The sequence below is a fragment of the Triplophysa dalaica genome, chromosome 17 (genome assembly GCF_015846415.1).
Source record: "Triplophysa dalaica isolate WHDGS20190420 chromosome 17, ASM1584641v1, whole genome shotgun sequence".
NCBI classification, from domain to species: Eukaryota; Metazoa; Chordata; class Actinopteri; order Cypriniformes; family Nemacheilidae; genus Triplophysa; species Triplophysa dalaica.
This window is the reverse complement of record NC_079558.1, coordinates 14,403,519-14,430,553: the sequence shown is the minus strand read 5'-3', so window position 1 is coordinate 14,430,553 and position 27,035 is coordinate 14,403,519. Positions and strand designations below refer to the sequence as shown.

General features: G+C 36.7%; 1 protein-coding gene across 1 annotated transcript; it reads right to left on the bottom strand.

Annotated features, from left to right (window-relative positions):
• Window positions 1-16,739: 16,739 nt before the first annotated feature.
• tob1b (transducer of ERBB2, 1b) lies at window positions 16,740-20,378 on the bottom strand. The gene is made up of 2 exons (XM_056771128.1): window positions 20,143-20,378; window positions 16,740-18,766 (listed from the first exon to the last, which is right to left on the bottom strand). Exon 2 carries the CDS (start codon window positions 18,621-18,623, stop codon window positions 17,649-17,651), a length of 975 nt encoding a protein of 324 aa, XP_056627106.1. The 5' UTR covers window positions 18,624-18,766; window positions 20,143-20,378; the 3' UTR covers window positions 16,740-17,648.
• Between the last annotated feature and the right edge of the window lie 6,657 nt (window positions 20,379-27,035).

The following is a 27,035-nucleotide window of genomic DNA, read 5'->3' as shown; positions in this document are numbered from 1 at the left end:
ATTAATCGGAGACAAAGCCAGGCACTCTGAACCTTAATTGCATTCCTATTAGCTAACAATTTTTATAGAAATATATAACAGATGATATGAAGGATGTTCTTTTCAAAGTACTTTCTTTCCCATTTCTTTTCTATTTTCACACTTTTGCTTTACTTCAAACTTCAAATTATATGTATTCGACAATATCCATTGTGTTATACATTATCAGTGTAATCTACGTTTAGATTTCTACAGTGACCTTTGAACTCTCCATACTAAACAAATAAATAGTCAGAAAGAGTTTCACGCATGTTGTTTCAATTATGACAGGTCATACATTTAACTTGACCGCACATAACAAAATATAGATTTTTATAGAAAAAATATAGAAAATTGTCTCATGGTCAATAGTGACCGTTAATCATTCACCTTTAGTGTGTGTTAGTTGTTTGGGTGTGTTTGGTGGAGGTGATGTGATTAATAGCCAGTTTTGCATATAGATTGGATTCGGGCTGAACTCACACCCATGGCAACATTTCATGTCAAAACACTCTGTTACAATCCATGCTTTCTGTGCTTTATTGCTGGGCATATTACATAAGGCAATCCCAGTAATGCATCTCGGGCTAGGGATTTACAGAGTAAGATAAAGGTGGGGGTAGAACACTTGTTACTTAACACTGGTCTACAGGCTATGGCCTTCCCCTGACCTGCCCGCAACACAGATATGAACGGGATAGTTCACCCAATAAAATAAATTTTGTAATTATTTACTCACCCTCTTGCCATTTTTAACCTGCATGACTTATGTTGTGCTGCAGAGCACAAAAGAAGATATTTTTCAGAATGTTGGTAACCAAACAACAACAGTATCCACATTCAATTGCATTTGTTTTGATTTTCCGTCCAATTGAAATGAATGGGTACCACTGTTGTATGGTTACACAAATTCTTCAAGATATCGTTGTGTTAGTTTAAAAACAATAGAATACTAATTATTTCACTCTTCTTTCAAAGAAACAAAATGCTTAGCATTAGCATGACAAAGGGAAAGTGTAACTTTCACTCCCCAAGTCACTTTGCCCTTGGTATTTCACTTTATTACATGACATTTCTTATCATCTGTTATTACAGTAAAAGAAACCCTGCTATCTGCTAATCAGAATCATGAGAAACACACAAAAAATGATCTTGTCACGAATGATACCATTAAAATGGCCAAGAAGCTGTGGAGAATCTTATCATCTCTATCAAAGAGACCTATGGCTGACATTCATGTTTAATGTTCCTTTGTTTTCACAAGATAATGATGCTTTGACATTACATACATCATATCAATATATTTGAGGCCAGGGAAAGAGAACAATAGATGCATTCTGATTCACAGGGTCACCACACAGAGTTGGTACTGAGCAGGGGTGTCGGTAAAAGTTCCTTGCATTACAAAAAGATGTTTGCAAAAGACTAACACAGGCACCACAAGAATCATGGATTTGAGTTTTTTTATAAATGTTTTATCTAAATGTTTATTATATTCCCTTACACATTACATAACACATATATTATTTAAGCAAGAAGGCAAAACTAAAACTAAAGGCAAATGCCTATAACATAAACAGATGATTTCATATATGTAATAAACATATTCCCTATCAATTTATATTTAAGTTTTGACTGAAAATGTCACATCCATAACACCGGAATTGCCCGACTGTATTCATAATATGGCATTGCCTTCAGCGCCTTATTGATTCTAAGCATGCATCTTACTTTATTTGTCCATGTTTTGTGGTTTGCAGTCACTTTCAGGGGACTTTCGAGTGACTTGACAAACCTAGTTAGTGTCAGATTTTGCAGTAACACTTCATGTCACAGTTTTACATAAGTGGCCTTAAGCTCAAACATCATAAAAAGCGCTTAATATAACTTAACAAACTTAATATAAGACTAATAATGAAGTCCTTCTCAGAGGTTTCCTGAAGGCCATTAAAACAGAGAGCCTGTCTCATCTCTTCACTCCTCCGCAGTAATTCTCCCCCACTTCAGATGATCAGACTCTGTCTCTGCCTCCTCCTGGAAAGTTGTGATGAATTCAGTCCAATTTTACTTTCTGCTGTGTGGAAGGGAGTAAATCAGGGCATTGTGCTGAAGGAAATGAATAAAAATTGAACTGAAATAATTCAATCTGTGAAAAAAGCCTCTTTATCAAGAGAGATATTTGACTGTTTCTTGAACAATCATAATAGCATCAAAAGGTTGCAATTGCTGTCCTTGTTGTTGGATGTTTGAAGACAGGAACTAAGCAGAATCATTGTGAGGGAACAATTGTGTGTCATATTTGATCCTTAAGCAAAAATCCTTACTAATCTGTCTCTTATCTAGCATTACTGAAACCGGAAGTTTGTCTTACCGTCATAAATCATAATCCATAGCCCTGCAAATCTCTCTGTTACCATGAGTATGTTTATATTGTACAATGAGTAGAAAAACTCTTAGGTTGTGATTTCAAGAGAATAAATCTGTGAAAATCTCCCTCAGAAAGAACTGTTACTAAAAATAGCACCTAATGTATTCTTTCCATGTTTGCCTAAACAAATGCCGTATTCTGTACTACCAGACAAATCTCATTTGGTTGACTAAATGCTACCATTAGCATCTATTTTCTCCTAAAGCATAGTCATATATATTTCTTTGTGTTATAAATAATTCTTTGATTTAATATGACTTATACAGTACAGTTTATACAGCACGGCACTGTCACAATGTTAGGACAGACAAATCGATGCACCTGACTTTAAAGTATTGTACTGTAGCACTTCATGGCTATTCTATTTCAAATACAATTTATAAATTATGAATCCGTAGTCAAAATTAATATTTTTTTATAATAAGGTCCCACTCAGTTTTTATTTTGCATTCTATTATACAGTATGTTATTATTTTTGAATTTTGTTCATTGTTGTTTTATCCATTTCCCAAACCATACTTTAAACCTTTAAATCTGTCAAATAAGTTTTTTATTTGGATTTAAAATTGGCACATGGGTATCCAAAATGATATCTGTGCATACAAATTACAAATTTTCTCATAACATTGTACATTGACTGGAAATCAAACCTATACCTGTTCATTCAATTCTATACCAATTGAGCTGCAAGAACACTAATATCTAAATGAAGAGTAGAATACTCATTATATTACACATACTCACATTATATATTCACACTCACTACAATATTTAAATTGTGTGAAAACAATATATATTTTTCAAAAAGTAGTGATTCTCTGTATTCCAATTTGAGATACAATGAAACTGTGCTCTAGAAGTATTCATGACCAAAAGTGTCCATAGCTGAAGAAATTGTGTTCACTGAATTCTGCTAATTACTTTATGTTTTGAATTTAAGTAAGATGCTGCAGTCACCTCATCTCATTGCTGCATCACAGCATACTACACAAGGTCTAGGTTATATATTCCCACAAAATAATGAGTTGGAGAACACAAATAGAGCTGAAGCGAACTCTACAGTTGAGTACACACAGGAGGGTGATATCAATGTAGGGCGCCATCCCTTTGGTGTCCTCAGGAATGGGGGTAATGCGGCTTACAGCGAGCAGTGATGATGTTTAATGAGCACCGTTACTCTTCTGTCTCATAGGTAATTTGGGAAGGGATGTTAGTTGCCAGTTAAAATCTGGTGCTCTGACATTTGTCCGTGTCAATGACACAAGCGCACTAAAAATAATTGTGAAAGAGATGAACAGACTTGGTGTTCAATGGCTGCTTCTCATACCTCTTCCTTCTTGGCTCAGACGACTCACACTTAGTCCATAAAGGAAGATATGCACTTTATTTTTATACATGACAAGGACAAATTCATCGGGTTTTGGCAATAACAGTCACATTAAAGCAGTTATCGCTGCTTCTGTTTAAAGACAGCACGTGTTGGTGGTTGGTGTGTGCTCAGTAATAACACATAAAGCTTAGTTAAAGTTACTTAGATAAATTAACTTAAATAAAGCAAACAAACAATAAATAATGAATAATGCACAAAATATGCATAATATTTTGATGTGTAGTTTGCAAGCTAAAATCGTAGAACAGTCATTTACAGGCACCTTTTATCTCACAAATAAATTTTAAGTCATTTTCATTATTGATTCAATATATTTGTTTTGTTTGATTTTTGAGTAAAACACAACATATTTTGAAAGATCTTATTCTGTGACATTCACCCAAAGAGTAACAAGACTATTAAGTTGTTCATGTGATGATGGTCTACTATTTTGTATATGTCATTTGAAATTTCATGCGAGTTAACAACACTGTAAACATGTCTCCGCTACTAATTTCCTAAGAGGTAAAGCTTTTGTACATTAGAAAAAGGTTATTTGTGTATCTTAACAAATATAGCAAAGATAATTGATTTAACATCGCATCAATGTTGAGAATAACCAATTGAACATTGATTCAACATCACATAATTTTAGCTGACTGTTCGCCTTAAAAGCTCATCATCTTGTGAAACAAATGCATTTATATTTAGGCCTAATTAACTTTCATGTTTTCCTAGTTTGGTGTTTGCAGAATCCCTAACACAGCTGGGATCTGGTTTACTGAAGTTGCATTAATGCCTTGTTTTTATTCACCCCTGCGCTGCCCCCGTTACGCAAAGCAGGACTGGGTGAGCACGTTGTGTTTAACATTCATGCGCGCGGCTCCCTCTCACTGTTTAGTATGCTGCACCGCACAGGGCTCGCACTCTCTCCGAGAAAACAAACAGAAGTTAGTGGAACATATCTTTAATACCCGGTCAACCCGGCTCAATTAATCACACCCCGTGAATGCGGGCTACTGCTAAAATTAAAGCCAAAGTGGCAGTACAGTGGTCATTTACACAGCAACATTGGGAGGTAAAAGAGAGCAGAAATAGTTTTTAATGTGTGTTTAGTTGAAATAGTGTTTTACACAGTGTTGCAGTGATTATTACAAATGATTTATCCGTGCACACCGTTATTTAAAAAAAATGAATTTGCACTTGTAATCTTTAATCAAAAACATTAAGCTCCCTCCCTCTCAACAACCACATGACATAAGCAACACAAAAGAGGTAGAACTATTGGCTACTCACTGACAAATGGCCAGGCATTTTTAGCTTTCGCCTCCAGGCCCAACTTACAACAAACTAATCAAAAAGGTAAGGGCAAAATAAAGCCCCACCCTATATATTGTCAAAGCCGTTTCACTCTGAACCTACTGTAGACCCAAATGTTCAAGATGATCAAACAGATTAAGTAATGTAAACTTAATTTTATAAAAAAGTTCCTGAAACACCATTTTACTTTTGAGTAAAGTATAATGATTATTTTTGATTAACTTGAAGTTTTACTAAAACTAAAAAAAATGTACTCCTTGTTCAATCTACTTAATTTAAACAAGTTAATTCAACACAATTGGTCAAGAAGTATTTCCAATTCCCAGCATGGGTATCCCAGACTGCATTAGGAGAGTAAACAAAAAAATATATGATTTATTTACATGTTTTTAGTAAAGTTAAAGACTTGTTAGTTTTTAATGTCACTTCTCATAGATATTTAGAAGAGTTTCACATATATATTTATTTTGTGGTAGCCATTGTTTAGAAGAGTGGTGCATGTGCTTAGGTTCTGCAAAGCTACATTTGACCTGTAACATGTGTTATGTTACCAGTGAGCAGGAACTGTGCTAATTCCAGTTGTGAAGTCAGTCTCTTCTTGATCATGTTGCGTTTGCAACAGTTAACTTAATTTTTAAGGTAACTTAAAATGCTATTTTGGTGAAGTTTCTACTTAATTAAAAAAAAATGGATAAATTAAATATTTACGTCGCACTTGCTAGGATTTGGTAAGAACTTTACCTTAACAGTACTCAAAATTTGAAAGTTGTGCTTACTTTAACCAATGACCTGTAACTAATTTTTTTTGAGTATTGCCAACTTATCCGGTTTTACAGTGTAAATTTAAATATTAAATAATACAACTATAGCTTCAGTGGAGGTCTTTGTGACCAAAAATTGTCTGAATGCAATGGCTTCAGCCTATGAAAATGCAACTCCATGCACCCTGCTTGCACAAAAACAAGTAAAAAAAAATGTTTCGTATGAAACACATTGTTCGAATTTATATGAATTAGCCACTTCGAAAAATAGTTATGAATTTTGGTTGAGTGAAATCAGTTGGATAGATTCAACAATCATGCCTTAAATAAATTTACTTACAACGCTAGGAGAACATGTCTAATTTTTGCTACTAAAGTATACAGAAACCAATGAAGAGTGAAAGACTGCCCTTCACCAACTGTTAGCGATCCTTCTTGACTCCGTCCCTGGTAATCATGCTCATTTAAGGTGTTTCACGCCATTAAGGATATTTTCATGTGTTTGTGTTTGTGTGTGTGAAAACAACATCCATGACTGAATTTAAACCCGAATAATGCAAAATTAAGGCCTTTCACGGACCCAATTTTTTTATAACTGGTGTTGTAAGCCCTCAAACCAAAACAATAGGCAACACAAGACACAAAGTATTTACTGACAGTCTGAACATTGAAGGTTAAATGGATCGCATAAAAATATCCATAGGTTCACGGATTATGATGATATCAGCATTAACACGCAGTCAGAGAGCTCGGGCACTGACACGTCATGGGTTTGCTTTGCCGTCCAGTTCAGGTGCACATTGTACTGTAAACTCAGTATAGGCAAGTGAATGGAACATTCCATCCCATTCTGACTCTCTGGTTACAATCTAGTGCCCTGGACCTTTGAAACGGAGGCAAGAAACAAGACCCCGGCAGTTAGTGTGTGCTGAGGTAATAAATTCCGGACTAACCTTTCCTATCGGTGAACAGATAGTAGGCTGGTGTCAGTTTGTGTCTAACCTTGTGATTGTCTTCACTGTTTGAATGATGGATTAAATGAATGGCATTTCTTTGGTGCTCGGTGCAGATAAACAAATCCATACAGAGCATCCCAACAATAGTTATTAGACATATTATGTTGCAAATATGTTGCTGTTAAATTGTGTTATGTGCTTAGCATTATAACATATAAGCCTAATTGCCTTTTGTGTGATAGTTGCATCATAACTAAGGAGTATGAATAAAAAAACAAGTTACAGGAGGCCGGATTTTATAGCCTCTGCAATCATTTGTGCCGTTATGTGGATTTAGGAAATTACTTTCAACAATATCCTGACATTAATTCAGAATCGGTTTAGGAAGGTTCAGATTAGAATTTTGTAGATTCAGAGTCCCTTAAGAGCTTTATTATTTGGTGTCTTTCATCTAGTTCTTTAATTCAACTGCGGCCCGAGGGAGATGGGATTAGAACAAAGCTGTGTTTCTCTAATTGGACACGACAAGCTCTGGTCAGTCAGATAAGGTGAGGACTTCAGGCCATGGTTCGGTTCTGCTGTGGACAACTGCCGGGAGAATACACTTCAAATGACAAGGAATGGACTTGTGCAATGTACTTTTTGCATTACCCTCTGATGCAGATGATGCACATCCAAATTTTGTATTCAATATGATGGAATAGATAAAAACTGTTATAGCTACATTTGCACAAATCATATTTAAAGTCCCTGTGAACCGGAAGTTGGGATCGTTTTTATTTCCATATTTTGACGCATTTCCATTATCGTGAAATTAAATTTTGAATGAGAAAATTTTTGTCTTTCTCCGCGATTTGATCTTATGTGTAAAAACAGCCGTTGCATTTTGAAATGGAACTGGGAGCAGACTGACCGTTGAATGGGAGGAGGTAACGGATGCTCCGTCCTAGCCATCTAACATACATCATTTAAGATGGGTAGTCATTAAAGGACGGAAGTGCATTTTTAGATATTAACTGAAGATTATGAGGGCACACGTATTTTAAAAGGAGAGTCATTCAGATTGATAAACTATTAACACAACAATATTTCATGAAAAAAAGGTAGGATCATTTTAAATTCACTAGGACTTTTAAGCGGCTGTGCAATGATGTGTCATGCATTCTGACTTCTTTAAAATGTTAAACGTGCTGTCTTCTGATGCTTAACATGGTCAACTTGTGAGATAATGAGTTGGGCCTACTGCGTAGTATTTCTGTGCTCAATACAATCCCCAAGCGATCGTACAGGTTTAGTAGAGTTTTTTTCTAGCATATAAATCTGTTTTGTAACAACTTTTCATAATCCCTTATTGGACAATTCTCCCGGAAAAGCATGCGGCACGGGCACACTGCAGCATGGAGAGCAGGAGAAGGAGCATGCGCCGACATCACTTTCACTTTTAAGCAGGAGAGAGAGCATACGTTCGCGAAGTTCAGGTGTTTGTTTGAGTGCATTTGGGTGATGAATGTTATATAAACTGTGGATATAACAGTGGATTTGGAGATCGTTTGAAACTGATATATGGAGACGTCCCAGCGTTTTAAGATGCCGGACATGCGGTGAGTGAAACTGATGTCTGTGTTTTGTTGACAATGGGTGCGCACATGCTTTGGTTGAGCCTCCCCCCGCACAAACGTAAAGCTGTATATATCTTTCATAAATGTGATCAAACTAAATACTCTTCGAAGATACGAAGTATGAAATACTACTCTATGGGTACTCAAGATTTATATGAGATTGGTAGAATCCCCTTGTGTTATGCCCGCTTTAATCACAGATGAAAAATAAACAAACAAAGCTTACGTTTACAGTAATAATAAAGTTGGCCATCAAATTTTTGAATGGTATCCATCAGAAGTTGACTGGATTGTGAAAAATTGTGGTTGAAAACTTGGAGAGATTTGTCATGTCAGTGTAAACAAAGTTGTTTCATGGACAGGGCAAGTTATGACACCTTGATAAAAGAGTACCAAGATCCTTTTAATCTATATACTGTATGAATTATTATTAATTTTAATATCATTAACAGTTAATGACTGATAAATTGAAAACTACTTTACTTTAAAGTAAACAGGGTTATTGTCAAGCTATTGTAGACAAAAAAATCATACTTCTTTTACAGCCTTTAACTAATTAGACAAGTTTCCAGCAACATATCCTTATTCAGTTGAGGTTTATGCCTTAAAAAATTCAAAGCCCTAGTGAGAATGTGTCAAGCATAAAGTATTTCAACAGCTTTGGCCCTGCTCCAGTTTTAGAGTATGGATGAGGTGATCCTGCTTTGTGCCGAGCGTTCGCATCAATCTTTTTCTGTACTACGTTCAAATGGTATGTCATTAAATTTCTCCCACGCATCAAGTGAGACCCACACAAGATAACTTCCTAAGCATTTTAAGGTACTGACTGCTTTTTTCTAATGTTGTGTCATCATCGAATGAGACAGTAGGTGATTGACACGAGGAGACGTGGCTTTGGAGAGAGCTCTGAGGGGAAGGGAAATTTCTGTTTGATAAATACTAAATGTGGCTTTTATTTTTTTATTTCATATAGTTTGTTTACAACTTTTTGTTACCTTTTACACTTGAACATTTGTTGATTTATTTTTTTACTTTGCTGAATCCTATAATAGGCTATTTAATGGCTGGTCAACCACAGATTAACAAAATGTACCTTTTGGGTATAAGAGTAGCCTACCCTAAAAGGATCTATGTGAACCTTTAAATCTCAATTTTTTCATAGCCTCAGAAACAAAATTGTCCCTTCACAGTACATATTTGCCAACCAATAATATTCAAAATTGTTCAATCGTTTTTTATAGCCAACACTTTAGGACATGTGCCTATACAAAAATCGCTCACCCTGAAAAAAAAATATATCTCCCCTACGATTTGGGCCTCTGGTGTGTTACTATGTACTACACACAAACTGTTAATGCAACTACACACAATTGTATTGTTCAATCCCCCGTTCTCAACACCTTAATACATTTCGCTGTCTCGCAGAATGTTAATGCACCTTCCTCTGAGCTCATGGAAAAGAAAGAAATCATAGTGCGGGTGATCATTAATCTTGAGTCCAAGAAGGTTTCTCATGTACAAGAAAGGGCCCTTTTAAAAGGGTTCTCAGCATGGTTACAATTATTATGTGCGCTCTTTTTTAAATAGTCCTTCTTTGACCTGAGCTATCCTTTTGGCTGATCACTGGACCAAGCTGTGAGTTAAAGTATGTACTTTCTATTCAATGAATCTGTGCTGAAGCTGAGCAGTCATGACCACCAAACAGGGATGAAAGGCGAGATCCGAATAGTGACGTTTAACCAGTAATTCATCCTGCTTGAGCTGGTGCAAGGTATTCGGCTAGAGTTCACACACATAGACTACGCAAAGACACCCTTGGAACACATGGGAAAAATACTTTAAACACAGCGAGACATTTGGATACCTATTTAATGGGATTTAAAACTCGGAAACCAATAGTTTCAGTATTTTGCATTCTTTTATAGTCAGGAACACATGACTAACACATACAAGTATCTTTTGACCTAAAAATTGCAGGTGTTTGATTGAAAAATGTAAATGTAAATTTGCCTATCTATCGCCATCTCTGTTTGAAACGTAAAATTGCAGGTTATCTTTTATATTTCCTTTACGCGTTAGTTAAATGATGTCAAAAGGACATTACTGCTAAATCGTAAAGTACAACTTATTATTATTATAAGATTAATATTGTGTATCGAGGAAAGGAGACAGATTTGAACAATAATTTTGATGTACTTGCTCAATAACTGCTTTTTGTTCATTTTACAGATTGCAAGTATTAAGTGCCAGTTAGGAGTCATTCCAATACTGTACATCTCTCTAATGGCTAAGTATGTTTGCTGTGCTGAATAAATGCAGAGAATGGACCTACAACACAGCAATTTCTTTGAGGGTTGAAGGAGGTCATAATCGACTGCAATCTGAGCTCCAGAGTGTTCCATAAAGCTTCAACAATGTTTTAAAATGATGCCGTGGCTTCATTCTGGGGTTCATAAAAGCACTCATGAATTTATTGTAAAATGGGAACATCATAGGGGAACTGTGATTGAACAGGGTGCGTTTGGTCCAGTGAATGGGCCTTGTCTTACATAGCCTTTATATGACCACACAGACCAATAATTTGACTTGTGACTCCAACATTTTGGCTACCTTTAGCATTTGTGGATTCCGTACTATTTTGGAAATGCACATTGTGGTTTGCAGGCCTCTTTTGTTTTTTCTTAACAAATGTCAAAAATAGGTTGGAAGCTTTTTGTTTTACCATGTGTTGTGTTTCTTACAAATTATGCAGTGCTTTATGCTGACCTTAGATATAGGATATAACATAGAATTTATAAAAGATTATTGGCTTTTCAGCTAAATTTTGAAATAAATAAAAGTTGACACCCAAAATAATTCTTGAAACTGTAAAAAAGCCCAAAATGTTTAACCATTTCTGGCCATTAAATTTTTTATAAAAAAAATGATTTTAATCAAAAGTAAAATATAAAACATTCACATTTTACAGAGCATTTGATTGGTCACAAGCATATATTTAAACCAGTATCTTCACAACATTTTGTTAGTTTTGTCAGCTTCTAGGAAATTTATCGGATGGATTCAATAAACATGATCTAAAAACTTCATAACACTAGTAACATATTGCTGCTGAAACTATTTTAAGTTCAAATAAATAGGCAATTAACACATTATGACATTCATGCTTGGTTTCACAGACAGGGCTTAGCTAAAACCAGGGGCTGCGTCTTAACAACTAGTCTCACTGACTAGAAATTATTTAAGACCAATCAGTCTAGCTTTTCAGAATTCAATTAGACCAATCTTTAAGTAATTTATTTAAAGAAGCTACTGTATGACCAGTCTGACCAAAAAAAATTTGATGACTAACTTGTAAGACTAGTCTAAGTAGTTTTTGCAATCGGCACCTGGACTATGCCTAGTTAAATTAGGCTATTTAAGCAGATTTTATAAAAATGCTTTTGCAAAAAACTTTACTGGTGTGCATCTTGAGACAAAGCAATGGCATATTGTAATATATGTCGGTACATGTTATTTCAGTTAATGCAACTCAAACTTGCTTTTTAGACTGGGACTACGGTTAAGTCTGTATGTGAAACCAAGCATTAAAGTTTAAATGATACTCTTCAATTAGACGTTTCTTTTGTTATAGATTTTTCATCCCATTTATGACCTTTATTAAAAATCATATAGCACAGCAGTGAGTCCTTTACTGGTACTGAATAATTCGTAGCAGCCATGATTTACTAACCTCACTGTATTCTTACATGTCACCACTGTTGCATTAAGATGAACTTTTACAATGCTCATTACAATAACATTTAGGCAAACCGAAGGAAAAAAGATAAACATTTAGCGTTACTATTTTAACCAGTTGATCACGTCACACATGGCAACAGTGAGACAAACAGTGAGGTCATGTCCTATAGTGGTTACTGCTTTCCTACACATCACAAGCCACCTGACTGGGATTCCTTTGCTTTGAATCAGAGAGGAATTCCTAAGCCCTGACGTATGGGGGTGTTTCCAAATAAAAACTTTCAGTGGGTGTGAATGTGTGCAGACGTTATATCTCAATGGGCCCCTTAGCTAGGCCTCTGAGCTCATACCGATATAGCAAGACCAAAGGAACAGCTTACATTGTCATAAGAGTGGGCTTAAATTCAGGCCTTCCAAATGCTGACCTGTGTCAGCTGGGAGGCCAGTGTCTTTTTTCACAGGGGTGGCCCATGTGAGGCTTATTGAAGCGTGGAATTGAGTAACATTTCTTCATAATGTGTTTTAAGATAACAAAGTCAACATTTCAATGTTGCCCAGACAGTAACAACAACATTATCACAACAAAACACAGCTGAAAAACAAGCTAGATAGATATGGTGCATATGGCATATTATATAACATAACAATGGATGGAAGTATATTCATATTTTTAATTTAGATGGCAGAAGTTAATTTCACTTGCATTACAAAGTATTTAAAGTATTGACACAAAATTAACTATTAATTGTGCCTAAAAGCATTCATTCATGCTACTTATAGCCTCTCTCTGTGAAAGTAAAAATATAAAAGACAAAATTCACATTTAGAATAAAACCGCATTCAAAACTGACTGGGAACATTTAAGATAGTGTAAATATGCTGTTTGTAGAAGTGAATGAAATGTAATAATTGCAATAATAAATCTAAATAGGGAATCCATTAGACTTTTTATGCAAATGTGACTGTCAAATGCGGCTTTGCTGTAAACTCAACGCTATGGGTTATTCTTTGAGGGGGAGGTGTCATTCAACATGTCATGCTCTGTCTTCTTTTTTCCTTCGAAATTACTTTAACACATAACTCAACTCAACTTTATTTATATAGAGCTTTTAACAACTTTCCTTGTTACAAAGCAGCTGTACATGAGACACATTGAATACAAGAAAACAACTAAAGGCATATACCTTTTTTTGCTTTTATAATGTTGTGGGGCTGCTTCTAGGGGGGAACTTTTGGCAAGTGTGTGTGTGTCACCCAGCCAGTAACGAGGAATGACACATAGCTGAGGGCGGGAGTTTAAAAAATGTAGATACCAGATGGGAGGGGCCAAGTTTGAAAGATGTAACTTATTTCTTGACACCACATTTTTTTTACTTTGGTTTTATTGAATGCCCCAACTGTGATGTATGGGTTATCAAAGTATAGATTAATGGAGGGACACCTGAAGTGGCCAGTGAAATTTTAAAGCACACACGATTTGGACACGTCCCTGTGAGAAGTGATAATAAAATGCTTTTGATTATCCCATCTGTGCTGTCTTAATTAAATCTAATATCAGTCAGTACAAGATCAGTTCAATTCTGATAAAGTCAGGGCAAGCATACATTACGATGGCATAATAACTAACAAGAATACAACAATTCTCCAAAAAATTGCTGTCTTATCTCTCCTGAGCCAAAGTGGCTATATTAGAATGTTATGGGCAAGAACTGTAGGGAGCTGTCCGAGATGAAATTACACAGGCCAGGAACATTGAACACCTCAGGGACTGGGGAAGAGAAATGCCCCCCGTTGCCACACATACACTCAGAGAAAGGCACTATGACTGCATCTTCCATCCATCACACTGCACCTGTCTGTGACGGAGTGCTTTTGTCATTCATTGTGTAAGAGGGTTTGTTGTAACTGCTGTTTGTACTGAGACTGAAGCGTAGGCTCTTCTGTTTTGCCCTGTTACCGACTGATGGTTTGGAGTTCAACTTTAAACGATTCCTCTATGTTTAAGGCATAGCATGGATTGACTTGGACTAAAAGGCAGCTTGTTATTTATTGTATAATATTAAATGTTTAGGTGATTAAGAGGAATATATAATGCGGTGCAATTCCAGAGACCTGTATTCAACCCATGCATAATTTAAGAATGTGGATGCATCAGAATGAATTCATTTTGTGATTTTTGTACACCAGGATTCCCCAATGAGCCTGATATGAATTTGTTCTACTTTTAAAACCTTTGTATTTTTTTCTTAATTTAGATTTCATGGGTGGCCCAGACGGAAGAGTCCCAAATGTATTTTGTTGCGAAAGCTGGTTATGCTGTAACATTAATTTGTTTTTTTAAATACATAGTTATCGGTTTACTGTGATAGTCCTAGATAATACATTTAGGCTCTGAAGGACGTCTTTAAAGAACCAATGTGGCTTTGATTCTGGTTGATCCCATAATCTAAGGATAAATGTTGTCTGAATAAATTCTGTACCTTTAGAGAAAAAAAAATATTAATTATATAATGTAATAGACCAAATCTTGTAATTATCTGTAATGAAAACAAAAAAGTAAGAAATTGATGTTCATTTTTGTTGGACTACACATTTGAGTATTACATCTATTACTGCATACCAATTAACATACAAAATTAAAACGTTGTTTTAACCAGATGTTCCTGACTTTCAAGCTCTTCTCTACCACAGACACCATGCATTTTTACTGAGGGTGTTGAACGTCACACAGCTACGACTACACATTCAGTCTTCAGTTAGTCATATTCAGAGTGATGCTTGTACATACATATAATTGTGTATGTTTACAATGTAATATTAATAGCTCTACTAGTAATAAAAAGGCACATTTAATCCCTGTGGATATTTTCAATGCATAACTGTGCTCATATTTTAACCTGCAACTGACCGTGGCGAAGTGCTATCACTTTTGGTACAGACTAGTCTGTCCCCAAAACATTTAAATCATGTGGGGAAAGTGGGGATGTTTAAGCTTATAGTATATTTACCTTTGTGTTATATAGTATATTGGTTCATAGGCTTTATATACTGTACATACTGTATATTGTGCTACTCAGGAAATGGTTTTATTATCGCCAAGAATTCTCTCATATGTTGAATTTTCCTTGCCATTATACAGTGTATCTTGTTTTCTTTCATCAGTGTCCCAATTCTACCCTACAGGAGTCCAGGCTTGGAACTGCTCCAGGTAATAGCAAATGTTCATCAGGCCTGGCACAGAATGGGTGAAATACAGCCCGCATTAATGAAAGTCGGTGTCTGGACATGTCTGTTAGCACAAACACATCAACAACGTAGCCTAGCCTGGCTGTGTGCTTTTAGAATCTGTAGACAAACATGTGATATGCTTAAATTGCTACCAAAATACTTTACTGTGCCAAAACATACCACTCAGTCGACCTCAGATAAGCAGATGGTGCTATATCTGTGTCCACGCTGGCATCAGCAAAGTCTCAAACTGCAGTATTAAAAATAAACAAGCGCACATTGTGAATGCCTTGACCACTCTAATCTCCACTTTCCAAAGGCCACTGAGGCTTCAGCTGCAAAAACAAGCAGACATTTGAGGCTTAATTGTTGAGCTACGCTAGTATGTCCACAACAGCAATAAGCCTCTCACGGCAGGTGGTGAGATGCAATAAGAAGGAACACGAGTGATTTGTTCTCATCGTTGCCACATATGGGACTGTTAAGGCAGATGTGAAGGCACATGGACAACGGCTCAAATTTCTACTGCCTGAAAGCCAACCTTATACAAGGAAATGTCACCTGATCATTTGTTTTAGTTATAACGTGGAAATAATGTGACAGTAAATCAGCGTAGCTTCTATTCAGCTTTTAAAGGTCACCTACACCCTACCTTGCTGAAACCAGACACATACTTCTTGCACAGAAATGTTTGGAATGTGGGAATAAAATAATATGGATAACAAATTGTTTCCAAACAAAACATATCTTTAAATCATCTTAACTATTGCAAAGATTTCTGAGCAGGGCCAGTTTGCATTTTAGAACCGATAATATGGTTAGATTACATGCATATACCCTCTATGTTATGGTCTGTTAGTAACATTAACGAAATACTGTTCCTTGTCAAAAATCTGAATGTTTGAGAAGTGTTTTTGAGAACCTCATTTGACTCCTAAGAAGCCATTTTAGGATTTAGAATTGGTATTCATATTCAACTTGAATCATCATCGTTCTGTGCCGCTCATGGATGCGGAGCCATAGCAACTAAATGAAACCAAATCAGTCAAGATTGCAGAGCATTGGACATAAAACAAAACTGTCAATAAATGCATAAAACCAGCAACAAAAAACACCAGCTGATGGCTGCATATGCCATTCAAGTTGTTTTTTTTGCATGAAGACTCGGACGATAAAAAGGCATTCAAGGATTGACATTCTATTAAAGAGATAGAAGACAACCAGGAGTTTATTTGCCGAAGTTTTCTTTTATTGAAAAAGGCCAGGGTGCAAATGTCAAATAAAAAAAATAAAAGACAAGCATATATTTCAAGCATTTTAATACAAACTTAATATAAACCATTTCAGTCCCTCTTGACATGTAAGACACTGACTCAAAATACTTTGTTATACCATATTTTATCAAGTATTGCACAATGTAGGTACAAAATTAATATATACGATTACATTGTCCATAATATAGCAAAAATCTGTTTAACTCTTAACAGAAAATACAACTCTTTTGTTTCAAAAAAAGCTAATATTCCTACACTGAAATTCCAACACGAAGGAATATTCTGTACACAATCTTTAGAATTTTTGATCTATTTAAAGATGAATTTCTTTAACAATTTTATAAAAGAAATGAAAACAAAATATATTATAACATAAAGCTTCTGCAGCCATCACAGATCACTGGAGTAGTAAAAAGATATAAATGCAATTCCATGTTGTAGAAACAATATATACTCTGATATTTTACAAACTCTGTACTCAAATTATACAATTAGAAAAAGACCACGTAACCCCCGATATATGCATTAGTGCCAATTTCTTAAAAATCAGCCAAGTCTTACCAACTTTAAAATACTTTAAGAGGCCAGAACTTGAAGCTTATGTCTTTTTTTAATGTTTTAGAGTATTTTTTCCAAAAGGTAGTAAAAAAAATATTTTTTGCTTTATTGGCAAAAAAGGAAAAGAAAACAATGACGCGTATTGACTGAATGTAAATAAGCTTGGAAACATCTGTAACGCAATCTTTTAGTACAAACTCAAGGGGGCAGAGAACGACACTAATGAAAATAATAACACCCTTGGGCGCATGCGCTTATCATTGTCTAATAGGGATTTTCGTTTCCTCGTCCACAGTTCTTTGAACAAATAAAGTCTTTAAACTAATGTGCGTCTTTGCCTTTCGTTTTCCTTTTGCCAACAATCAATAACTCTTAAACATTAGTTAGCCATAACTGGCTGGAATTGCTGGTTAGAATACTGCATGTTGCTGAGACTGAAGTTTAAGCCATCCATGAGGGACTTGTCGTTGATGCTTCCGTAGGTTGTGAACATGTCGAAGGCATTGTTATACTGAAGAGGACTGAGGCTTAGGGGGTTCTCGCTTCCAAACACTGCACCGGAGCTCCCTTGGCCTTCAAGGTTGGGAAACACAAACTCCTTGGCATTGGGAGATAGAGCGGAGCCCTTCTGCTGTTGACCTCCGAGGCCAAAACTGTAGAGCGAGTGCATGGAGTTGGAAATGGCTTTTTGCTTAACTAAGGAGTTCACATTCAGGCCCAGGTTGGTGGGAGAAGTGCGTGCAACTTTACCGCCATTGCGGCCGCTGTTTTTCATCTTGGTGGAGCCGAACTTGGTGGCGGCAAAGGAGGCTGTGGTGAAGGTTAAAGGCTGAGTGGAGCGTGGCATGAAGGAGGGGCTGACAGCAGCAGACTGGCCAAATGGCGGGGATGGAGAACTGGACTCCGAGGAGATGCCCACAGGGTCACTGATTGGCATGAACACCTGAGCCTCGGGGTTAAAACTGTTTCTAATCTCTTTGTCCAGCTCAGACCCGTTCTCATTGTTATCGTCCACGTATAGCACCTTTACAGGTCCCTTTTCACCGATTTGGTAGGACACCTCAAAGGGGTCAATCCAAACACTTAGGTCCTGAGGCAAGTTATTGCGGACATCTTCAATGTCCAGCCCACTCTCTTTGGCTGCTTCCTCCACTACCGGATCCACCTTCTCGCCCACATGTATACACCTGAACCCAGATCCTTTGTATGGCTTGTCGGGGTACCAGTGTCCTTCATATTTCTTCTTCAGCTGTCTATCCAACTCCTCGCCAAAAATGTTGACTCGCCGCCGTGGGAGTTTGTTGTACAGATAAGAAATGATGAAGTTAAGAGCTACTTGGATTTCAAGCTGCATAGCTATGTGCGTCTGTGTCGTCAACAGTTGCTTTAGACGAGTGTTGCAAAAACCTCCGAGGCAGTAGTGATCAGTGGGGACCAACAGAAGTGCTGGCGGATGAGAAAATGTTTGCTGTTCCACAGGAAAATCTTCTCACGCTCCTTGAAGAAGGAAAAAGAGGGAAGGTTTTCAGCTTTGTATGACAGTGGACGTATTGAATCATGACTTGGCCCTTCCGAGCATGCATATGTAAACACAAACGCTAACAGCTAGGGAGTTGATATCAAAATTCAAAAATGATAAAAGGACAAATAAATGACAAAAACAACTAAAAAGGCCAAAATATAGCAAAGCATGAGGAAAATAAAGGGGAAGTTATATATTTTTAGTTTTAAATTCGCCTTTTTTGTCTTGTGGGGGCTGTACAAGCCCAAGTGAGATATCCAAGGAGAAAGGGATGAGACGTTTAGCAAACAGTCTCCGGGAATCAAGAGACATTACATAATATGGGTCCTCTTCCCGATTTATTCCGTAAACTGTTGCGTAAAAACGCTTTTATGTGAATATGGGGCATTTGAACAATGCGACACATTGAGGCGACATTGCGCAACAGATCGGCGGACGGATTTCCCAACGATCGCGACCAATAGTGTGACGCTGTATTCGGGGTGTGTAGCTATACAGATGAAATACGCCGAAATGTACGCAAACAGACGCGATTTTTCTCACAGTGTGACACTAAACTCGATACACCATTGCCACGAGACAAATGGCAAGAAATAACGCCATTTTAGACATAAACAATGAATTATTATTATTGGATATGGACGTTTTTAGAAAAAAAGATGCTCTCTGACGAATCAACGAATTGAAGGACCCCATGACACCCAAAAGCCTGTGTATGTAAACTGCACGCAGAGACATTATTGATGGTCCATATGAATAGATGATGGGAACATTCTAGCCGCACAAACTGGATCAAATAAACGCAAACAGTTTAAAAAGCTACATGTAAACAGTGAGCTCAAAATCTCTCTGGAAATACACCATAAAGGGTGCTTAGCTTTAGTAATATAAACGACGATAAGGTTTCCCACGGATCGTGCAGGATCTCGGACGCACTGAACTTTGGCACTGTAAATGTGAAGAGATTCTGTTCGTACGTGCGTGTCGTATGGTCAGTAGAGCTTAAAACTGCCCGATCAGTCATTTCCGTAAAACAAACTGACGACACCGTTAACACATTGAAGAGAGGAGCTCACATGATTAAGTTACAAGGTTTTAACGAAGGCTATGTGGTCCTTTTATTAATAAAAAGAATATCAATACAGCTGCTTTAGACGAAATGCGATAATCTCGTGTAATCTTCCACTGTATCGACCACCAGACATCCATTTAATCAGCAATCTCCGGGTTGTTCGTGCAATAACATTGAGGTGCGACGATAAACACTTCTTTACACCACAACATACGTTTTCATACACGATCGGCATGAAACATCACAAATGTGCAATGCCAAAACTCGCCATATACTTACATTAAACGACTTCTCCGTGTTTTTTTCTCCGGTTGACTTGACAACAACCTTCCGCAACAATTCCTTGCTAACACTTATCGAATCGATTATTCCAGTTATGTTGCATGAATATGTTTAGTTGTTTGTTCTTCGGGGTATTATGTTATATATTTTGTTGGAGTCAATCTTCAGGCAATCCGACTCCCCACTGCCTGGGAGCTTTTACAACTCTGCCCTTTAAACTCCTGACTGAATCTGCTTTATAGCGCTCCTCCGCCAGGGACATGATGGGGGCGGTGATGCGGTTTTCAGAGGTCAAAACCTCAGCGAGGCTTACGATTGGACCAACGCACTTTCGTCACATATTTGCCTCCCATGTCTCCCTTCTGATTGGGGTTGAACTGATGTCAATGATTAAAACGAACCGCCCACGACAGCGGCCAACCAATGAACGAAACATAGATTTATAGCCGGCGTTTCTCGTTGTGCATTAAGTGTCTTCCTCCCACACGCAGGCGATCTAAACATAACAATCTGCTTCCTTTATTATGATAATATGTTTAATCGAAACACCTCGCAACATTGTCCTGTTCGAATCACATCATTAAATCCTTGAGGAATTTGTTCTGCAGCTTTTACACGACCTGAGAAAGAGTCAGGCTAATATATTGGTGTTGTATGAAGGTCGAATTCAAGGTTCTGATTGTCTCTGTTAGTTTCGGGAAAAAATAATAGATCACATGTAAAATCTATATACGTCAATACATTAACTGAAAAGTGCAAGGACAGAGCGGAGTGTCTGGTCATTTGGCTACTCAGTCGTCATCTGCCCTTGTGTGTTTTGCGTGGAAAAATACTCCAATGCTATTGGTTGCCAGGGCTTTCGTCATGATCGTATACATATTCTACAATACCATGTATATTTTCAATCTAGTTGTGATTATACAGTTATTTCTTTCACCATATATAGTATATGTTCATACGGGTGTATGATGTAATCAAGAAAAATCATGATTATTACAATACATGGAAAAAGGTACCTATGACTACAGGTGTGTATAGGTGTATATCAAAATAACACTTTTTAATCTACATGAAAAATATACTGTAAAATGATATAGCCATGTTGTCTTGCTTTTTCTATAGCATCATGAATATAATGCTGACCCCTCAGTCATCTCATATTTCATTTGTTGGGTAAGCCAATCTCCCATATGCAAGAGGTTTAAGGTTCTTGGCCTCATGAATTGTTATAAGCTCGACCAAATATGGTCTTTGTTTGTACAATTATCTGGCAACCAAATGGCTAAGTATTGGGAATGGTGTGGGGAAAAGTGATGCTTCTGTGAGGAAGATTGCATGTCATATCTTAAGATAATTAGAGATAAATGTGGAAGGTGATGCCAACATGATGAATCAACGTTATTAATTCAGAGGTGTAGAATGACACATTAACAAACAAGAACGTTTGTTTAAATGTATTTTCGGGTTAGATATATAGCCAGTTCGAACTCAAATTGTGTATTGTATTCTAGGATCTATTCTCTACAATACTGTTTGTCTATGCAACATTTTCTTATTGGAATAATTACACAGAGAGGAGGAAGATGCTAATGATTGCAGAATTCTAAACTGGGTAGTCAGTATAAGCTCATTTGCTAAACAGGGATATTGTGAACGTTCAAAGTTCATAGAAAGTCATTGGGAGGAGGGAATAGAAACACAGCTAATGCATGTTAGGTTATTACAACCTTCTTTGGTACCTACTAATAAGGTGGGTACTGTGACGTGACTGCTTATGACTGTTTCTCTTGGTTTGTTGTGAAATTAATAACATTGTATGTTGCCTAGGAATCCAAACACTGTGATTTAGGTTGTGTTTGAGGGTTGTAAGCCATTTCATTATTCAAATGAAGTTTCTAGCTTCAGTCAATATTTTATTTCTCTGTATTTTGCTAAATTGTTCAATTTAAATTCTAGAAAAAGGAGTAAGTCTTAATGCTTATTCTTTAAAACTTAGTTATCAGAAAGACGCTGTCTTGATTTTCTGCGTGATGTTAAAATTGAAAGCTTTCGTTCAATTTTAAGATGGTAAAGCTGTAGCGTAGTAACAATACTTCAATTCAAAACAAACTCCTTCTCCTCCCTGATCATGACAAGCAAGTTGAAACAAGTCACACCCTCGTCTTTCTTAAAATGGCACAGTGACGTGTTACAGGAACTCTCTACGTCCAAAGAAAGGGCCTCCCTGCATTCCACATTCAATAATTCCATGACAGTGTTAGAATACAAGTATGTATACAGTACACTAGATTGTATCTGTTTACAAAATGCATCATGAACCACATATAGTGTACACATAAAGAGACAAACAAAATCCACATTACTGCAGCTAAACAGGTACAGAATGGTAGTAGATTCCAGATTGCTCCTCTGCAGGGGTGTGAATAGAAGCATGCAGAAGACACTACATAAGCAATTCCAGCATTGCACTGACTCACATTGTGGAGTCCTGCCAGTTTAGGTGAAACAGGCAGTTTATGTGATATGATAAGAGCATTATGGTTTTCAATGCCATAACAAAGAATGTTAAAGCACAAGAATGCTATATCTCTTTATCTTCAACGGATTCAGTTTGGAAGTTGTGTGGGTTTGTTAAAGGGATAGGAATTCTGTCATCATTTACTCACCCTCAATGTGTTCCAAACCTGAATAAATTTCTTTGTCCTGCTGAACACCGAGAAAGATATAGGCTATGAAAGAATCTTTGTATCCAAACAGTTCTGGGGCACCATTGAGCAGGACAAATTACTGTATACATTTCATTGTTCTGTTGAACACAAAAGCAGATATTTTGAAGAACGTTCAAAGTTAACAGTTCTTGGGCTCTTTTAATACCATCGTACTTTTTTTACCATGGTAGTTAATGGGGCCCTAAATCTGTTTGGTTACAAACATTCTTCCAAATATCTTGCTTTGTGTTCAGCAGAACAAAGTAATTTATTGAGATTTGGTGAGTAAATGATGACAGAATCTTTAATGTAAATGATTTTTAGCAGATATACATGTCTTCTATAAAACTGAAATGTATCTAAAATATCACAATTGCAGATGTATCCTCATTTTTGTTCAAACAAATACTTTCTAGAATAAGTATGTGCCGTGCCCCAGAGCACTACCAGTAGCGAGAAAATCATTGCTGTCCTTCTGAGACCTTGGATGTCCAAATTCACAGTTTTTCAGGAATTAAAAAAACACTGTACTTATTGTACTTACGAATACTTTATATGGATTAGATATCTAAAAAACCCATTCACAAACATAAAGGGTGACTAATAAATGTGATTTAGGGCAAAAGTAAAATAATAAAATATGGAGATACAAGGTTTCAGAAGGACAGCACCAAAGTAATGTCTCACAGTTGTGATGTAATCAAAAGCCATTTAATATTGAGCTATAATGATATGTCCATATGTCCTCAAAAAACTGTTTCGTCAAGTTATTTGGAGGGATTTTTAAACCCTGGTTTCTAGGAAAAAGACATGAACGTCATCTAATCATCTCAAATCCAAGACCATCTGAATGACAGGCATTTCGCAGCACTTCCTGCTCCTTTTCCTCTTTTTGTCATAAGAAAAACATTCTGAAATATATTTTTTTCATTATTCATATCATGTTTACGCAGGTGTAATTTAGAACAAAGTGCAGATTCAGTAGTTGCTGTTTACGAATGAGTAGCCTAAAAGAGGGCTTTAGCTAAGTCGCAAGCCCTTGCCAAGAGCTTGGAATGCCACACGTACAAATAATACAGGCATTCTCGATAATATTTACCATCTGTGTTGCAACCCCTGTAGATGAACTAGACTGCTCTCAGTTACAGTTTAGTAATGGTTTTGCAATTAAGAAACTGATTATGACATACAAGCAGATACATTATAGCTAGCATTGATCTGAGAGAAGGGAAGTTAGCGGTAGAACCGAATGTTCATCAGTAACTCAATTGCCCATGAAAGCTCGCAATCTTGATTTATTAGAGAGGGCAGACTTTTTTTAAATCTTGAATTATTTTCATCGTTTCTCTTTTAATGACTCACTCTCTTTATGAACAGCGCCAAAGTGACACACTGCAGGTCTAACAAGGAGGCAGAGCTGAATTTCGCTGACAGATAACTTCAGAAAAAGAGTGTGTAGCCTAGGGAAAGGCGATAAGTGTGTCGAAAGCACATACAGCTTTGAAATGAGTTGTCACATATTCAGTCTCAGCAAGTTACTATTCTTTTTATAGAAAATAATTGAATGGGGGAAATCGTAGTGGGGACGCATAACCCGAGGAATATCAAAAACAACCAGATGTATGGACCAACACAGTCTCGCTGGAATTCGTGACATTGTCACAAACTGTAATCTATAAATTTAGGTTTGTGTTTCCCCCTTTTTTTATGTCATTCAGCACAACTTTTTTTCATGTCTTTATACTTAGTGTCTTTTATGTATAAATGTATATGGGAATTCAAACCTATTTTACAAGGTGGCTCTTTCATAGCAATTCCTATTTCCTACGATCTTATGGGTTGTTTTGACACCTCGTCAAAGGGGTTTTATGGTGCGAATACATGTTTTCTGTGTGTTTGGTGTGTTAAAAGTTGCCCATACATGTATTAGACACATAAAATTGCAAAAATTTAAGAGACGGAACAAAAGATACATTCTATATAAAAGTGAATGCTCACCCAGACCTGCCTAAATCACTTTGTTTAACCACACCCCCACAAATCTACGTCAGTAGATTTCAGAGAGCCGGGGCAAAGAGGAGATACAAACATGGACTGTATGTGGAAAATACAGCGTTTTTGAACCTTAAATCGTGTATACACATTGCATATCATCTAAAACAAATGATAATATTTGTTTTAGCCTTGTCAAATGACCCCTTTAAACTAAGGTTTTTATATAAATTAGCCTTTAGGGCTGTGATTTTAGGGTTTCGGGTGAACTAAGATGTTGGTTAGTCACATCCTAAAATATGTAGGACTTCCTTTGATATCAGGTTATAAATATGTAAATACACACGCAGTCTGTGTATTGAAAGCTGCGCTGAGTGACACGAAAATAAATTTGTGCTGAGTGACATTATAAAAAGGTTGTTCTCACTGACACAAAAAATATGGGTACATTCGTGTCCATGAAGTCAAATTACCCCAATAGATTACAAATTTTGTGTCTATTCCATGAACTGCTGTGAGACTGGGTTGCACGGACGTATTGTTTATATATGCTGCGATATTTTTGCATCGCTTGATAAGCCGTCAGTATGCCTCCATCAAAGACATGTAATCTTCAGAAAGTGCTCTACTTTTGCCTCATCACTTATGAGAATGGTGCATCAGGGTCGGTCCAGGACATCTGCTGTGCTGAAAATGTCTACTATTTCCTTCATAGCATTGAATTGCGTATCTCAGTAGCTGTTGCAGGTGAGAACGGTCCATATTTGAATCATCATTGAAATATGGTCATGAATGTTTTGTTGAACCTGATTTTAATTTGGTTAGCAGCACCCAGTCCAGGTGTAGGCTACTTATGTTTGAGGGAACACAATGAATGATAAGTGTCAACGGTCAGTGTGGTCTGACCTGTGCGCCAGGTTAGTCCTGTTAGTACTGTCATATCAGGAGGGCATGTCCGGCCAACCACTTTGTTAGTGATATTAGGTAAATGCCCTCCACAAGAATGACCCAGTTTATTGAACAAATACCAAGCACCGCCCAAAACAAACACTACTGCACGAGTGAACTCTTTCAAAATTTTGAGTTGTGGCGGCATGTTAGGGCACATCCCTGCCTAAACCAAGACAATTGTTCTTGTTTTAAAAGTGTTATTTTGGATAGATCAGTAGGGAGACAGGAAGTGGGAGGAACAGGAACCAGGAAACCTAAAGTGCTAGTGAGAAATATGTCAGCACACAGTCCATCAGTGGCACAAAGTATAAACTTTTAAGAATAAAGGTTTAAAAACATCAACCTAATGCCAAATAAGAAACATTAAGGTTCCTATAAGGACTTTCACACTATCCATGGTAATCGTGGTCAAAATAAGTTTTGGATATTATCACAATATACTGTATGTTTACTTGTTAAAGACAAAAGTGAAATTTATCATATTTTATTTATTTCATGAGCTTGGCCAATGAATCATACTCATAATACACTTTGAAAAATGCTGGGCTATTCTCAACCCAACGTTAGGTCAAAATGCTAGGTTGCTTCAACCCAAATTGTTGGGTTGTTATAACCCATTGTTGTCTAAAATATATACATTTTTTTGGGTTAATTTAAAGGTTGGGTTTTGTCACTTTTTGACCCAACGCCGGGTTGAAAATAGAGTGATGTGGAAGGCAGAGAGAGAGAGAGAGAGAGAGAGAGAGAGAGAAAGAGTTTGTAACTAGTGTTTTTTAGAGGATCTATTGACAATATATATAATATACATAAATATGTCTTCAGAGGTGTATAAAGACCTTACATAATGAAGTGTTATGTTTTTTTCCCTTAGAATGAGCTATTTTTATCATATACACAGTGGGTCTCCTTGCATGGAATTCATCATGTTGTTTCGATAGTAGCCCTAAATGGACAAACTGCTCTAGAGCACATTTCATTCAAATGTTATTTCGTTTGCCAAAGAAGCTAAAATGTGACAACAGGTTGGTTCTGTGTCATCCCCCGTAGAGCTTCGAAAGGGAGGGGGAATGAGGCGTTGGTTGCAATGTGCAGCCTCACTGCTATGCCACGATATTTCATAAACTTTTAATGGGTGGTAAATTTTTTTGATAAAATATGTTAAATTAACACATTGTCTGTATATATTTTAAATATCACTATGCTGATATATACCCCTAGTTCCCCCTTTTAACTACACAG